The 17,890-nt window shown below is 38.7% G+C and overlaps 1 protein-coding gene across 1 annotated transcript in view; it reads left to right on the top strand.

The window, feature by feature from the left end:
• Positions 1 to 17,890, top strand: part of LOC120315413 (metalloprotease TIKI1-like) — a 78,799-nt gene that overhangs the window by 43,626 nt on the left and 17,283 nt on the right. The window contains exons 3-4 of the mRNA XM_039359709.1: positions 7,886 to 8,032; positions 14,904 to 15,078. Of these exons, the coding sequence (XP_039215643.1) occupies positions 7,886 to 8,032; positions 14,904 to 15,078 (322 nt within the window). The remainder of the gene's footprint in view (positions 1 to 7,885; positions 8,033 to 14,903; positions 15,079 to 17,890) is intronic.

The following is a 17,890-nucleotide window of genomic DNA, read 5'->3' as shown; positions in this document are numbered from 1 at the left end:
AAAAGAGGTGGATGCAAATAAAACAGAAGTTGAAATGAAAGAACTAGTAATAACAACAAAAATGGTAGAAAAAAGAGCAAAGAAAATCAAAAATTGGTCAGCACCAGGTGAAGATGAACTGCATGGGTTTTGGTTGAAACATCTAACTGTTATACACCCACTCATTGCCAAGCAGTTCAACAATATACTACAAGGAGGAGAAATTGAAAAGTGGCTAACAACTGGGAAAACCTACCTAATAATGAAAAATCCAGCAAAAGGGGCAACACCAGGTAACTACAGGCCAATTACCTGCTTACCAACAACTTTCAAATTACTAACTGGTGTGGTAGCTGATGCAGTACAACAGCATCTAGTTGAAAACAATCTCTTTCCACCTGAGCAGAAAGGAAACCGCCCCAATAGCAGAGGAACAAAAGATCAACTCCTAATAGACAAAATGATCTTGGAAAACTGCAAGAGAAGGAAGACCAACCTGAATGTGGCATGGATTGACTACAAAAAGGCATTTGACTCTCTGCCACATGATTGGATAATCAAGTGCCTAGAAATAACAGGAGTCAGTAGAAACATCAGAAAATTTGTGCAAAAATCGATGGCACAATGGAAGACACAGTTGCAGATCAATGGTGAGAGCTGGGAGAGGTTAATATCAAGAGAGGAATATTTCAAGGAGATTCATTATCACCATTACTATTTGTTATTGCATTGTTTCCTCTGTCAACAATACTGAATAACTCAGGACATGGCTATCAAACATCAAAAACATCTGCTAGACTATCCCACCTCCTTTACATGGATGATCTGAAGCTGTATGGAAAAACATCATCTGAAATAGAATCGCTGCTCAACACTGTCCGTATATATAGCCAAGATATTGTAATGGAGTTTGGCTTGGACAAATGTGCCACACTTACTATCAAACAAGGAAAAATAGTGAAAACTGAAGGAATCAAGATGCCCCACGAAAATAACATTAAGAGTCTGGATGAGGAAGAGTACTACAAATACTTGGGTATCCTTTAAGCTGACAACATCAAGCACACTGAAGTCAAGAAAAAGATTAGAGGTGAATACATCAAGAGAGTGAAGAAGATCTTAAACTCAATGGAGGAAATACCATAAAGGCAATCAACACCTGGGCAATCCCAGTCATTAGGTACACAGCTGGAATAGTGGACTGGACTCAAGCAGAGCTAAAAGCAATGGATAGGCAGACCAGAAAAATAATGACAATGAATCATGCCCTTCATCCACGCAGTGACATTGATAGACTTTATCTACCAAGGCAAATAGGTGGGCGTGGAATGCTACAAGTACATCAGATGGTTGAAGAAGAAAAAATGGCTTTGGAAGAATATCTGAAGAACAATGATGAAGATGCACTGAAATTAGTATATCAGGAAGGCTTACTAACTACTGGAGAGACCAAACTGGCCTACAAGAAAGACCAAATGAAGAACAGAATAGAGGCATGGGAAGACAAAGCACTACATGGCCAATACATGAAAAAAATAGCTGGGAAAGCAGATAATAATAAAACCTGGCAATGGCTAAGAGCAGGAAAATTGAAGAAAGAGACCGAGGGACTAATTCTGGCTGCACAAGACCAAGCTTAAGGACAAATGCATACAAAGTCAAAATTGAGAAGACAGCAACAGACAGTAAGTGCCGCCTATGCAAAGAAGCTGAAGAAACAGTGGACCACTTGGTAAGCTGTTGCAAGAAGATTGCACAGACTGATTACAAGCAGCGGCATGACAAAGTAGCAACAATGGTGCATTGGAAGATCTGCAAAAAATATCATTTGCCTGTAAGCAAAAACTGGTGGGATCATAAAATAGAGAAAGTCATAGAAAATGATAAAATTAAACTGCTCTGGGACTTCAGAATTCAAACAGACAAGCACCTGCAACATAACACCCCAGACTTAACAATTGTCGATAAGAAAGACAAAAAAGTCTGGATAGTGGACGTGGCAGTGCCTGGAGATAGCAGAATAGAAGAGAAAGAACTGGAGAAGATAACAAAATACAAAGACCTACAAATAGAAATAGAAAGACTGTGGCAAAAGCAAGCAAGGGTAGTACCAATAGTCATAGGCTCCTTGGGTGCAATCCCAAAACAACTGGAGCACCACTTGAACACCATTGGCATTGACAAATTCGCTATTAGTCAATTGCAAAAGGCGGCCTTATTAGGAACTGCTTCCATCCTGCGACGATATCTGTAATACCATCAAACATCCACATCTGCTTATCCCAGGTCCTGGGTAAGGACTCGATAGGTAGACAAAATGCCAAATCCAGTCTGAACATCTGGCTAACTGTGCGATGATCGATAATAATAATAATAGTAAAGTTGGAAGGGACCTTGTAGGTCATCTAGTCCAACCCCCTGCTCAGGCAGGAAACCCTACACCAGGGGTAGGCAACCCAAAACACTGAAAGAGCCACTTGGACCCGTTTCCCACCAAAAACAAAACACCGGGAGCCGCAAAACCCTTTTGATATATAAAATGAAGATAACACTGCATATATCCTTTTTTACCTTTATTATAGGTGTGTGTGTGTGTGTGTGTGTGTGTGTGTATTTGTGTGTGTGTGTATGTGTATGTACACACACACACACACACACACACACACACACACACATTAAAAATAAAAGTAAAAATATGACTCTTGGGAATATCCATACTATTAAAACAATGATCACCAAGAGAATGCTTTAAGAGAATAAAATTACATACACACACAGGTAAAAAAAGGATATATGCAGTGTGATCTTCATTTTAGATGTCAAAAGGGTCTCTCTCTCTCTCTGTCTCTCTCCCTCCCTCCTTCTCTATCTGCCCTTGGTCTACCACTCCTCTTCCCCCCCCCACACACACACACTCTCTCTCTCTCTCTCCCTCCCTCTCTCTCTCTCTCCCTCCCTCTCTCTTTCTCTCTCTTTCTCCCCCCTCTCCTATCTGCTGCTCACCTGGCAAGCTTCAAGCTGTTGTCCAACAAGCTCAGGGGTAGAAAACCTCGTCTCTTTTATGACTCATGGACTTCAACTCCCAGAATCCCTGAGTCAGCCTAGCTGGGCTAGCTAGTTCTCTCCTGCCCTTCCTGCTTCCTGCTTCCTGCAGAGACGCAGCAAAGGGAGGAGCTCCGCCCAGTAAGCTTTTCAGCTCCTCAGAGGACACTGTGAGTGGACTCTCTTTTACACACAATGCCTCTCTCTTTCTCTGTCTCTCTCTGCAAAGGCAGAGGAGGCTGGGAGCCACAGGGGAAGGCTCAAAGAACCGCATGCGGCTCCGGAGCCGCGGGTTGCCGACCTGTGCCCTACACCATTTCGGACAAATAGCTGTCCAGTCTCTTGGAAACTTCCAGTGTTGGAGCATTCACCGCTTCTGGAGGCAGGTTGTTCCACTGGTTAATTGTTCTGTCAGGAAGTTTCTCCTTACTTCTAGGCTGCTTCTCTCCTTGATTAGTTTCCATCCGTTGCTTCTTGTCTTGCCTTCAGGTGCTTTGGAGAATGACTTGACTCCCTCTTCTTTGTGGCAGCCCCTGAGATATTGGAACAATGCTGTTATTCTTAGTAGTAGTAGTCCTATTAAAATAATTTTAATACAGTAAGCATTTGGAGGCCAATGAACAGTCTGAAACATTATGAAGGGGTCAATGAGCTGAAGAATTTGGAGAGCTCTAAAGGATGTATCACATTCACCTTAAATCAGAGCCAAACTTTGCAAAGCATTCCTTAAATTACTGCAGAACATATTTAAGAAATACGTAAGAAACTGCAAGGAATATAACTCCTTCCATCCTCCACCGTCTGGTCAGAGCTGAAGAAGCTTCTTGGATGAGAAGCGAAACATCTTCAAGGAAAAAAACTAAGTCTAGTTGCCTTTTGAAAAAGCACTTTGGGGGCAACCAGGACCTGGATGACTAAGAATCTCCATAGACAGATCTTTAAGAAACATCTCTGTCTTAGAACTTGAATGCTTTGTTGACTAAGCTGTGAACCTTCATCGTCCAATTTAGATCTCTGGACCACCTGAGCTAAAACACTAGACTGCAGCCCTAACCTGCAATAGGTGGATAATGCCAAGTTACTTTTTGCAAGGTTTATGTAAACCATGGCTGAGATAATACCCACGAAATGCTTTGGATATTCAGGACATTACGGAACTGCTAGCTTACAGGATATCTGGAAAGGAAATACTGAAAAAGAGAACTAGGGACAAGTACTTGCCACATGCCATTTATTTTGGGTGCCCACTTTGAGATAAGCTTGCATTTTCTCCACACTTTCCTCCCCCACACTTTTCCCACTGAACAAAAGCACTTCCATGTGAAGAGAGCGCCTTCAAATTCACCAGCTCTGGAATTTTTTTTTCCTTGTTATAAAAGCCTCAGACTGCAGGTCACTTGATTATGTACTGAAGATAAACTTTTCACAAAGGGCGCCCTGTTTGAAGCTGCACCTGGTATTGCAATCTCTCAATGCGATAACATTTGCTAGAAAAAATTGTTATTGGAGAGCTGTGAGGTTGGACTTAAGAGGATTCCATTTATAACAGCTATTAGCTTGTGAGTGAGGCCATAAAGTTTCCACCGTTTACAGAACGTGAAAGAATACTGGTTTCTTAATTGCAACTTTATTTATACGCTAGGTCAATCGTATTTAATTAAGTTTATGCCCTCATAAGACCATGAGGAAATTATATTTGGGTTATTTTTGCTCATGGTTTGAACTGCAGGGAATTCTACTATTACTGCAAAATGGTGGGTTTTGTTTTGTTTGTATGAAAACTGATTTAGGCAGGTAGAATAAGTACATGACTGCTCAGAAGGATTAGGAGGGGCTTTACTTTAAAAAAAATGACGTTTGATCTAGGAATTCTAACTTATTTTCCTTTTATTTCCTTTTTTTTAAAGAAAGAAAATTCAGGAATCTCAGATCATAGTTATTACATATTTAACATTAGATACAGATAGTCCTCGATTTACAACCGCAATTGGGATCGGAATTTCCATTGCTAAGCGAGGCCGTTGTTAACTTGAGTCGCACCTGATTTCATTACTGTTGTTTTTGCCCCAATTGTTAAGCGAATCTCTGCAGTTAAGTACCGTAAATGCCGGCATACAAGGCGACCCGGCGTATAAGACGACTCCCGTCTTTATAGCCAGGCCGCATTCCTAGAACGTTGTCTTATACGCCGGAAACTACCAGTATTTCCGGCATATAAGACGACTCGGCGTATAAGATGACCCCCGTCTTTGGCGCTGATTTCAGCGCTCGCGGAAGTCGCCTTATACGCCGGCATTTACGGTAAATCACACAGCTGTCAAGCAAATCCACTCTCCTCCATTGACTTTTCTGATTGGATGTTGGCTGGGTTTACAAATGGTAACCATGCGATCCCAGGACGCTGCAACCATTGTAAATTTGGCACATGCCAATTGGGAAGTGCCCGAATTTTGATCACGTGACTGCAAAGGTTGTGTGAGGATCGGTCATCGGTCACTTTTTCCGTGCCATTGTAACTTCAAATAATCACTAAACAAATCGTTGTAAGTCAAAGACTGTCTGTACATACAAATGCGCGCGCGCGCGCACACACACACACACACACACACACACTCATACAGCAAAGTCTTAAAGGATACTCTACTTTGACTGAAGTGACCTTCAAGGCTGCCTTATGACAAGACTCATGAAAATGGCTCTTTTGATGCATTTTGCTGGTTTTCCATTGTGTGCACAGAACCCAGTCCTTCTAGTACAGGTAGTCCTCAAGTTACGAATGTAATGGAGCCTGCCCTTCTTGCAAAACAAAATATAAGATCTCGCAAAGTTGGAAGGTCTGATTGAACTTTTTTTTAGTCCCACAAACTTCTTTTGTTTCCCTGTGCGCCATGGCAGAGAAACGTGACAGAGCTGGAAAGCAGGTTTGCTTAGGAGCCCCACTTGCAATTTAGCAAAGGAACGCTTTTGGGAAGCGAGGGGAGCAGGGTGGTGATGTGCCAAGCTCTCCAGCTTCACGGCAGTGGAATTTGTGAAATCTGGGCAGGTTTGGCACTCCAGCAAGTAGCAGAGCAGGGCTGTGCCCGCTTGCGAGAGGCTGAGGCTCGGCAGGAAAGGGGAGAGGCTGAGCTGGCGCTTCTCTGCCTGGCTGGACAAGGGCTCCGGCACCCAAGACTGTGCAGGAGGCGAGCATGGACAGTTCAGGACTCTCAGGCTTGGCACCAAAGTAGCATGTTGCAGCATCTCTGTGGTCATTCGTAAGTGCGAACGACTGCTGTAATGTTGCAACATACGTAACTATAACTACTTTTTGGCAGGGATGTCGTAACTTTGAACATTCACTAAGCAAACATTCGTAACTTGAGGACTCCCTGTAGTTCTTCAAAGGAAAGGATCATTAATTGGAAGCACTGAGATGGTTCTGCATTTTTTTGGGAATCGAGGGACTCTGGTGAAGTGTATTGCTCCATAAACTTCATTGATTTGGCTTCTGAAGTGGATTTCCTGCTTGCTGAATGGGGCAGTGAAATTGCTTGTCCATTGTGAGCCAGAAATGCTGTAGCGTGCAAACATGTTTCTTGTGTTAAGTAACAGTACCGTAGTCTTGTAAGTCTAAATGTACAAGGAAGCTTATTAGCAGTTGGTTGGTTATAAGCTTTCTTTGGCATTTCAAGATCTGCACTTCTCCTGTAGAAAGTTACCCAACATCCATTAAATAACCTCCGTTATGGAAGCCACAGCATGGTTCTATTTTAGCTTCTTGTGAAGCTCCTGCCAAATGACTACTCTTCCAAATTTAAACAGTGAGCTAATTAAAAATGTGCTCAAACAACAAGCAAAATTCACCTCATTTATTTTTTGAAATATTTTCTTAAGTGCAAAGAAGACATCTGAAACGAATAGGAGGGAAATGTAGCTGAAACCTTTTTACCTTGAATTTTGTTGTTGATGTTGTTCAAAGTTTCAAAAAAAAAAAAAATTACAGGCAGAGAAGAAATGGACCCAAAGGAAGGATTAAGCACCCTTTCTCCTCCAATCCAGTGATCCGTTCAATTTAATACAGTAGATTGGTTACATTTTCCTTAAGCGAAGAAGTTGAGTGAAACCTGGTATCTTCAGGGCATTAAATAATTTTAATAGAACTGCAGAACGATCCAAATTTGAACAGTAAAAGATGTGAAAGAGGACATGGAAGTGCATGGAGTACCTGCCAGCATCTATTTGAACCAAGCACCTTATTTATTAATTGAATACAGAGGTAGTCCTCGACTTACAACAGTTCATTTAGTGTCTGTTCAGTGTTACAATAGCACTGAAAAAAGTGACATATGACGGGTTTTTTTAAACACTTACGACCGTTGCAACTTCCCCGTGGTCACGTGACCTGGATTCAGACGCTTGGCAACTGATTCATTATTTAAGACGGTTGCAACTTCCCCGTGGTCATGTGACCTGGATTCAGACGCTTGGCAACTGATTCATTATTTAAGACAGTTGCAGTGTCCCTGGGTCATGTGAACACCTTTTGCGACCTTCTGAGAAGCAAAGTCTATGGGGGAAGCCAGATTCACTTAATAACTGCAATGGTTCACTTAAAGTCTGTGACAAGAAAAGTTGCAAAAATCGGACAAAAATTCACTTAACAAATGTTTCACACAGCATCAGAAATTTTTTTCATAGGTTGAGGACTACCTGTATTTCCCAAATTTTCTTTGTGGGTGGTTGAATGTTTAAAATATGTGTTTAGAGTACACACGCAGGCATAAATGAATATCAAATATTTATTATTTCAGTTTAATATATATTATATAATGAATGAGCTTAAGGACTGATTGGGAACTCTCCGTTTTCCTCTTCCCATTCCCAGGTGATCTTTGCTTTGAATCAGACTCTCTTGCAGCAGGAGAATCTCCGAGCAAGCAGCCTACAGATTCCTTACACTACAGAGGACCTTATCAAGCATTACAACTGTGGAGACCTCAACACTGTCATCTTCAATCAGGATACTTCCCAAGTGAGTTGTGTCTCCCCATTCCCTTGTGCTGCTCACAGGATGGCTAGTTAGCTTCTCCTGTGAACTGTCCATATCCCCAAGGGACGGGACATTTTAAAATCAAGTTTATTTTCACTCTTCAAAGTGAGCATGCATGCTTTTTTGTAAACACTGCAATTGGCAATTGTACTTCCAGACACATTTTGTTTGTTGGCATCGGATGGGCTGTTTCTGATTTGTTGGATAAGAAGAGAGTTTATAATATTGTTTTATGAATTAAATGTTTTATTGTAATACAGAGGGAACTTAATTTTTAAAAGATACCACTTTTTTTTTTCTTTTTAACGAACCTATAATCCCTTGCATTGGAGTAAAATCAGGGCAACTGAATGGAGCTGAGCATTTACTGGCTGGATACCCTTCCTGATGCCTATGCGGAGTTCACAGCAGATATTTTCTCTTTGCGCCCAGAGAGAGAAATATTTGCGGCTACCTAGGATTGAACTCACAGCTTCCCGATTGTAAGGCGAGAGCTCTACTTCTAAGCCACCACACTGCTCCTTAAAAAGATACAGCAAACTAGGGGAAAATGGATTTGTCTTTCTACAGTACTTTGCCAAATTGGAGACAGTCTGTTTTGCCATATCTACACAATGGCTTCCTGAGCTGTGTAGCTTTTACATGAAGATAGTGAGATGTCCTACATTTTCCATTTTTCTAAGCACATTAATTTGACATGGATGACATAATCAAAGGCCTTCTATAAACAATGAAGCACATGTTAATTTCATTTTGGTGTTTATATCCACTGATATGTAGCTATTACAGGTAGTTCTCACAATGACTGCCCTGTTTAGCAATTGTTCAGAGTTATGGCAGTGCTGCAAAAGTAATCTTACAACTGGTCTTTGCACTTACGACTGTTACAGCATCCCCGCAGTCATGTCAAGATGGGGCACTTTGCAACTGGCAGTCATTTATGACCATTGCAGCATTCTGTGGTTACCCATTTGCATATTTTACAGCTGGCTTTCAACAAGGATTGTCAGTGGAGAAGCCAGCAATAAAGTCACAAGTTGTGGTCAGGTGATGTCTTGTAAAAAAGGTACTCCACACTCGAGCCGCTATTCCATACTGTTCATTATCCCAGATAAGAATGAAGACGGGAGGTCAATGTGAGACTTTAAAAGAGTGAATAAAATACCACAGATTTAGGATGGAAATTCCATGGAAGAGATGTACTGCTGCCCCTGGATTTTGGGAGACCACCCTTCACATACCCATCCACTGTCTTACAAAAAACCCCACTATATATTGAATACCAGGGGAGCCATGCTAATGAACAGTTCTACTTAGTTTTCTCTGGAACTTAGAGTATTCACCAAGCTGTCAAAGGCTGCTAGTAGCAGACTGGAACAGTTAATCCCAAACGCAAGCCTCTCAGAGCTTTGATTAATAAGATGTATTAATAAGAGGCTTATACAGTAGTAACAAGAATTCTGGCAAGCAGTCTGTTTTCAGATGAGAGACCTCTGTATTGCAAAATAAGATGAGAAGTCTCTGATAGTTCTTATGTGCTTTTCAGGAGTTGGTAGAGGTAATTTGTATCTGCTATTGTAAGTATTATATTTATATCCTGGGAACCAATTTTCCTACAAAGTTGCAGTGATTTTAGGGTATATCTCTTAATTGTGGAGTCCCATATCTATGTGCAATCTGGAGGCAGAGGAATATGAGGTGAACATTCTGCCTCTGAAGCAATTTGTTTTTCGGGGAATAAGGAAAAGAGCCCCTTCTTACATTTGCAAAAGCTGGTATAGGGAAAGGTTTCTCTCCTCCAGTCCAGGAAGCCAGCTATCCAAGAGACAGTCAGCTAATCACTGACAAGTCATGTGTTTGAGATGTTTGGGCATCCTGACCCTAAGATTTTTGAGAGTCTTATGCACATGGGTCCCTGAGTAATCTCATTTAATGCTTGCTCTTAAAAGTGTGTAATGCTGGTGGCTCTCTCCAACAATCCACAAGGGGAAAATCATGCAGCTTTTCCATCACTGGCATATTTCAACAGTCTCCTGTTAACACAACACATGGTTAGGCATGCGCATATTATTACATTCTTTAAAAAAACCAAACCATCAGATTGCTAATCTCAACTGAAACACACCTGACCTATTTCTCATCAAAGCTCACAAAGCATTTAATTAGATAGTGTTCTGGTTAAATGGGAGAGCTGGACCCAGAAGAATAAGTCTGAACTTCAGAATATGTGGCTGTAATGTCTTTCCCTTTGACAATGGATCTTCATGACATTTCTCAATAACTTCAAGGTGAGATGGTTCTAGTCAAAAGACACAAAGGACATAAGTTATGCCAGTTGCCAGGTGATTGGCAATCTTCTTTTCTCTCATTTTACGAGTTATATGTATTATCCACTTGAAGAGTGCAGAGCTAATCCTGATAGCCCAAAACTGATGCAGAAAAACTTTCATATCTAGCCACAAGATATGAAAATCTTGTGGCTCCAACCAAAAATATCAAGGGATATTTAATCATCCATCCCATAGTGAATATAGCTACAATATATGCATGGAGTGTCTATGGAGATCCTCAATCATCCAGATCATGGTTGTTCCAAAGGTGCTTTTCAAAAGGCAACTGGACTTTCTTGAGTGTTTTTTTGTTTCCTTGAACATATTACATGTCTCATCCAAGAAGCTTCTTCAGTTTTGCTGAATGGTGGGGAATGGAAAGATTTATATTTAGACAATTGCTAAGGAATATAAATCCTTCTGTTCCCTCACCATTCAGCCAATACTGAAGAAGCTTCTTGGATGAGAATTAAAAGGTCTTCCTCAAGGAAAAAAAACCAAGAAAGTCCAATTGCCTTTTTTTTTTTTTTATTAAAAGTTTTATAAATTTTACAAAAAAGAAAAAAGAATACAAAACAAGAGACAACATATACAAAAAAATAAAACTAAACAATACATATATAAAAAAAACCCCCCCACCCCTCCCAAAACCCCCCCCTCCCTTCCCCCCCCCTGAGCTTCCCAGAGCAGAATATAGGCTTAAAAAGTAAAAATAAAAATTAAATTAAGAACTTTATATTTATATATATAAAAAGATTATCTATAATATATATAAAAATAAAACTTATGAAAAAACTATATAATATTTTTGTATACCCAATCTAAATTGTATAAATTTTATCCATTTATCCCAAACAGCAAGAAACTTCTCTTGCGTTTGTTGCTTTAAGAAAGCCGAAATCTTTGCCATTTCCGCCAGATAAGCTACTTTAAGAAACCATTCCTGCAATGTAGGCAAAGATTCCTTCTTCCAATATTGTCCTACTAACAGCCTAGCGGCTGTGATCAAATTTAACATCAATACAACCTCCTTTGTATCACAATCTGTAACAATACCTAACAAAAATAATTGCGGAGTAAATTTTACCCTCCTTCTAAAAATTCTCTGGATATTCCACCATACTTTGATCCAAAATGCTTTTATCTCTCTGCATGACCACCAAATATGATAATAGGAAGCCTCCTTATAACCACATCTCCAACATTTGGGTTGCACGTCAGGGTACATATAAGACATTTTTTGTGGATCAAGGTGCCATCTATAAAACATTTTATAAAAATTCTCCCTTAAATTCTGTGCTTGTGTAAATTTGACATTTCTCACCCAAATTTTTTCCCAGGTGTCCAATGGAACTGGCTCACCAAAATTCTGCGCCCATCTTATCATACAATCTTTAATTAGTTCCGTTTCTGAATCCAATTCAACTAAAACCGCATAAATTCTCTTAATGTGGGTTTGTCTTGAATCCTTCACTTGCTTAATAAGATTTTCATCTTCTCTAAGAAAACCCACCTTACAATCCATCTTCCATCTGTCTAGTAATTGCCTATATTGGAACCAAGAATAAATAAAGTTTTCTTGTGCTAACTCTTCCCGTGATTTTAATTGCCAGTTTTGTCCATCCCATTTAAGTAACTGTCTGTAGGACACCATATCCATTTTAACCCCTCTTTTTATTGCTTCTATCGCATGCCAAGGTATAGCCCATAATGGTACTTTGAAATCACTTTTATAATATTTTCTCCAAATCCTAAGTAAAGAGATTCTTAAGATATGAGATTTAAAAGTCCAATCCATTTTTTTATTGAATATTAAATAGGCATGCAATTGCCTTTTGAAAAGGACCTTTGGGACAGATATGCATGAGGCTTCATGAGTGAAGATTCACTGCTATTTAGACCATAATCCTGGACAGTATTATTGCAATGCAAATATATAAATAGACATGGGGAGTTTTTTGCAGATAGAGCAGGACTAAAGTTTGTCTCCTCTCAGAGCATCTGACCCACACATTTTGTCCCACCAATTGAACTGTAGTAAACAAGAATCCTACTTTCTTTCTTTGTTGAACAAATCTTGGAATGAAAAAGTGCTTAATGGCAGCTGCTCCCTGATACATCGAGGTTGCATCTCTTTGATTTATGAGTCGCAAGGTCCTTTAATTTTGTTTAAAAAACAGATAAAAACTCATACAGTTACAAAAACTAAAACAATAAAAAGAGAAATATTGCAGAGAAAAGTATAACAGGGAGAGAAAAATAGATTTAAAAAAAATAAGACTATAACAAAGAAAAAGAAGTCCCTAAATGTTTTTGCAAGAAGTCATAGTCTGTTGCACAGGGAGAGCAGCAGGTTTTATCACTTTAGCCAGTAAGACTCTTCTTGGGGATATTTTGGGATGGGCACTTGATCGTCTATTTCTTCTTTTGCCCAACAATAAAAGCATTACAAATTGAATATTTTGACTGCTGCTGAATTTTTCTTTGGCAGGCCAGTCTTTCAGTGGGCAATCTATTACTACTAATCTTGGGTTTTCATTATGGCTCCTAGCTATATGAGTCTATCTGGTAGGATGTTCTCTTCCTCTGTAGGAAAAGGGAATATTAGGATAAATATTCCTTTTTTACAACGCTGAGTACTTCCCTCCCTTAAGTGTTCTCTTTGGTGGAAGTATTGTTTTTCCTTTCTTCCTATTTCTGTTTTTATTATTGGAAGTCATGCATATTCTTAATGGTGTACAAAATATTGTGATCTCAATGTGACCTATTTTGATCTCAAAATAGATTACTCTGAGCTCACCAGAAATGCTCCAGGACTGTTCCAACCGGTCCCAAGGTGTTTCAGCTTGAAACAAGGTGCTTTTTGAGACTGGAATGTTTCCAGAACAGTCACTGGGACTTCTGTAAGGTCAGAACCATCTGTTTTAAACCTGAAGCAGCAGTTTTAAGTTCAAAAAAGGATGTTTCAAGTGCCAAACAATTCTAATGAGTCACTTATTATCCATCCCTTTGCAATGGGATGAAGAAATTTGACCTTGCTGGTTTAGCAAATCGGAGGAGTGACCCACTGTAGGAACCTTCACAATAAGTCTAGTATTCTGTTTACAGCTAAAAACTATTTATCAGAAGATCAATATCCAGCATACTTTATCTAGGACTGTCTTTGAAAATAGGATAGCTAAACTCATATGAAAGATTTCTCCAGGAGGTTAATGTGAACAGCATTATCTGTTCTGAACTTGGTACTTGTGCCCTTCCAAAGTGATGGTGAATACCTTTGTGAGCATTTGAACGAGCATTAAAGTCATTTTTACTCCAAATGCCATTTTTAACGAACTGATATCTATAACCTTTATTCTTCATGTAGTTATGGTTTCTTTTATATGAATCTTCTGTCCCTTTCTCTGATATCATAAAAATGTGATTCTCCCAAGCTTCTGAAAATATACTTTGTAACTGTATCTTATTCAAAACTTATTATACCATAATTTGAAAAATTCATAAGGGACAATTTGTAACATCTTTTGGGGGTTATTTACAAGTTGCAACTGAAATACAATTCAAAAACTGAACAAGTTAAGGACTGTATAAATGGTTTATTACAGAATGAAACTAATCTTAAAAGTTGAATCTTCTTTCCTGTCAGCAGTTTTTCTGCTAAACTTCACTAAACTTCAAATCCCTTCAAAATATACAAAGCTGATTTATGATAATAGTTCTAAGAATGCTTTAATAATACTGTATGTTAAATACAATTCCTTCTTTATAAGAATGAAAATTCAGTGTCAAAAATAACTTCATATTGAAAAACAAGTCTGAGGTGGAATTTAAAAAAGAGAAGAAAACATTTATTTGGAAAATAATAGAACAAAGACTGATGTACAAGAACATAAATGAAAAAAATAAGTGCATTTAAAAATAGAAATGTAGCTGTGATTTTTTAAAAGAGGGCTGGAAATAATGAATGTATTTACTTTTAAAGTTCAAGGCCTTTACCAGATGAATCTAATGAAATACCTGTTTTCCCTGTCTGTCTTTCCCCATTCTCAAGTCATTTAGAGAAATGATATATTGTGCCTCTGCTGTATTTCTAATGAGAAAAGTCCTATCAGAATACAAAATAGACCTTTCCATGAAATAGCACCAATGTCGTATTAAGCGTGTGACTTTGGTATATTCGCTTTTATTTACAAAAAGCAAAATTGGACCTCAAAAGAAAAAGGCGAATCCTGGAGTAATGCAGTGTTCTAATGAGTAAAAGTGAGGTATGAGAGGACATAAGTACAGTCAATATTTTTCTGCCTGTTACATGAGATTAAAAAGACCGCTAGAAATATTAAGAATGAGCTTACTGTGGTGTTATATACATGATTTCCCTTTTCCATCTCTTCTTTGCATTTTCTCCACCCAAACCCCCAAGTGTCCCATCTTTCTGGAACAAATCTGTGGGACATATTGGATTCTGTAGGGAAGTGGTGGAGATTTGATCTCGTATGTTATATGATGATCTTTCTTTTGCATAGGTCCCAAATTTCATCAATGCATCTCTGCTACCTCATGAGCGTATCATGGCTCAAGAGATTGATGACTACTTCCGCCATGAGCTTATCTACAAGCGGAATGAGAGGATGAGCAAGCGAGTGAAAGATTTACTGGAAGAGTATCCAGATAAAAGCTTCTTCTTTGCATTTGGAGCTGGTAGGTATACCTTTTAGATATAAAAAATAACATGGATCAATTGATTCTTTGTGTTGGCAATATGGAAACATGCAATTCATAAGAGAACACACGGAATCATTACGCCTTCAATGTCAAACATGGCAATTCTTCATGGCCATTAAAAGATGAGTTGCACTCTCATTAAATGTCTTCAAAATCTCATTATAAAATCAGCTATCAATGGATTTTTCTTTTCTTTTTTCTTTTCTTTTTTATGTGATTGTATAGTTATTATTTGTTTTTGATTTTTGTATTGTTTAAGCTGTCCAAAGTTGCTTTGTGAAATGGGTAGCTATATCAGTCCAATAAATACATAAAGAAATTTAAATGCAGTCACAAAAGCAAACTTATGGTTAAATTCAAAGTGACAGCATAGGTTCAGTGCTCTAGAATGGTATCATTTATAGCTGTATTCTATGCCTTTCCTCAAGGTGAAAATTATCTCTTAGGGAAGTAAGAATTTAGCTGCAACCTCAATATAGAGAATTTTAATTGGGCTCATTGTAACATAAAAATTGGCTTCAAGTAGTGTTTTCCTCCTAATAAAATAGCCTCACCTGCTGGGCTGTACTTACCTCCCAAGTGTGAATCTGGTCTGAGAATATTTTGGAAGATGTAAGCCAAGCCACTGGATATAAATTTGACAATTTAGCTCTGAAAAAATCAACAGTGCTTCTTTTCATTAAAGCAGGGGTCCCGAAACCCCGGTCTGTGGCTCAATATTGGTCTGTGGCCTATTGGGAACTGGGCTGAAGAAATGAGTGGAGCTTCATCTGCCCTTGTGTGGGATCTAGGTAGCACCATAACCCCTCCAGGTCCATGGGGGAAAAAAATTTCCACAGAACTGGTCTCTGGTGCTCAAATGATTACGGACTGCTGCATTAAAGCATGTATTTATGGCCCAAGATGCCTGTAGTATTTTTAGAGGATTTTTTTTAAATTGACTAGTGTATAATGTCAGACTATACTACCTGGAGGAGTTACTGGGATACTCCATACAAGGGAGGTTAAAGAGCAGAGAATGACTCGTGCAGCTTATAAACGTAAAGAGAAGGAGCAACGTAAGAAAGAGGCCAAAGAGATTTCTCCTGGAAATGTATCACCGCCGGTGGGAGGAGCAAGACCCAAGAGTCATGCAACACATGTTGCAATTTCAGATCTCCAAGGTGTCTTCTCCAGGCTGCGGGCCAAGGGAGATGGCAAAGTTTTTGACCTGGAATGTTAATGGATTGAATTCTCCTCAGAAAAGGAAAAAAATCTTTTATTATTTGAAGCAACGTAATAATGATGTTATTTGCTTACAGGAAACTCATATTTTACTTAAGGATCAGAAATATTTAGTTAATGCCCGTCTGGGATCTCACTTCGTATCTTCTGCTCCCGGGAAGAAGGGGGGAGTTGTTATCTATGTTAAGCAAAATCTACCAGTTTGTCTGGTGAAGTCTGACCCCCAAGGGAGATATGTGATGGTTGAATTGGGCTTATATGGTAAGAAAGTACTTATAGTGGGACTATATGCACCAAATCAGCAACAGGAACAATTTTATAGACTCTTACATGAAAAAATAAATCTGCTGGACTACAGATCCGTGGGACTAATGGGGGATTGGAATGGTGTCTTAGATGTACAAAGGGACAAAAAAGGTTCCTCTCCTCTTCTTAAGCAGGCAAAATTACCTAAAGCCTTTTTTGATATGAAAGAGGACTGGGAATTACGGGACTATTGGCGGGAATGTAATCAAGAGGAGAAAGACTTTACCTTCTTTTCAGATAGACACCAATCCTTCTCAAGAATTGACTTCTTCTTGATTACAACGGACTTATATAATAGAGTAAAGAATGTCAAGATTTTCCCTAGGTTTTTGACGGATCATAGTCCAGTCTGGATGGAGTTGACTCAAGAAAAAGAGGAGAGAAGATCCTGGAGGGTGAATGAGAATTTATTTAGACAAGAAAAAAATGTTCAGAAACTAAAGGAGTGTTTAAAGGATTATTTTGCTTTGAATATGTATAAGGGGACTTCAATGTCAATGGTATGGGATTCAGGGAAAGCATTTATGCGTGGGATTTTGATAAAAATGAATAACTGTCATAAGCAAAAACAGATTCAGAAACGTAAAGAATTGGAAGATGAAATTAAATTAAAAGAAAAGTCTTTGAATTTAAATCCTTCTGATGAAAGTATTAAAGAATCCTTAAAGTTGTTAAGAACACAATTTAATATGTTGTTAGCAGATCAAGCTGCAACCAATTTATTGTTTATGAAACAAAATACATTCTGTAATGCTAACAAGCCAGGGAGATGGCTGGCTTATCAATTGAGAAAGAAACAGAGACAGAGAACAATAGATAAAATAAATTACAAGGGTAAATTAGTTTCTCAGAAGGAACTGATTAAGAAATCTTTTTTGGATTATTATCAAAAATTATATAAATCTACTAATGTTCAAATTTTAGAGATAAATAAATATCTAAGCGAGGTTAGTTTCCCTAAATTGACAGAGGATCAGAAACATGAAGTTAATGGTTTAATTACTAAGGAGGAAATTTCGCTAGCAATTCAACAATTGAAACCAGGGAAAGCACCGGGTACGGATGGGTTAACAGCTGTTTATTATAAAGCCTTATTGGAGGAGATGATTCAACCATTAGGTGATCTTTTCGAGAGTAATGTATTTCAGTGCTTATTTTGTGAGAGTAATTAAATTAACTCAGATATTATCTGTTCTTGCATGCATTAATATTACACTGGCAGAGAGACAGTATGTACTCAATCATCTGCATAACGTCC

Source organism: Crotalus tigris, unplaced genomic scaffold (assembly GCF_016545835.1).
Source record: "Crotalus tigris isolate CLP2741 ecotype Arizona unplaced genomic scaffold, ASM1654583v1 scf7180000019100.1392032, whole genome shotgun sequence".
NCBI lineage: Eukaryota > Metazoa > Chordata > Lepidosauria > Squamata > Viperidae > Crotalus > Crotalus tigris.
The sequence above is the reverse complement of the archived record's forward strand: the minus strand, read 5'-3'. Positions and strand labels throughout refer to the sequence as shown.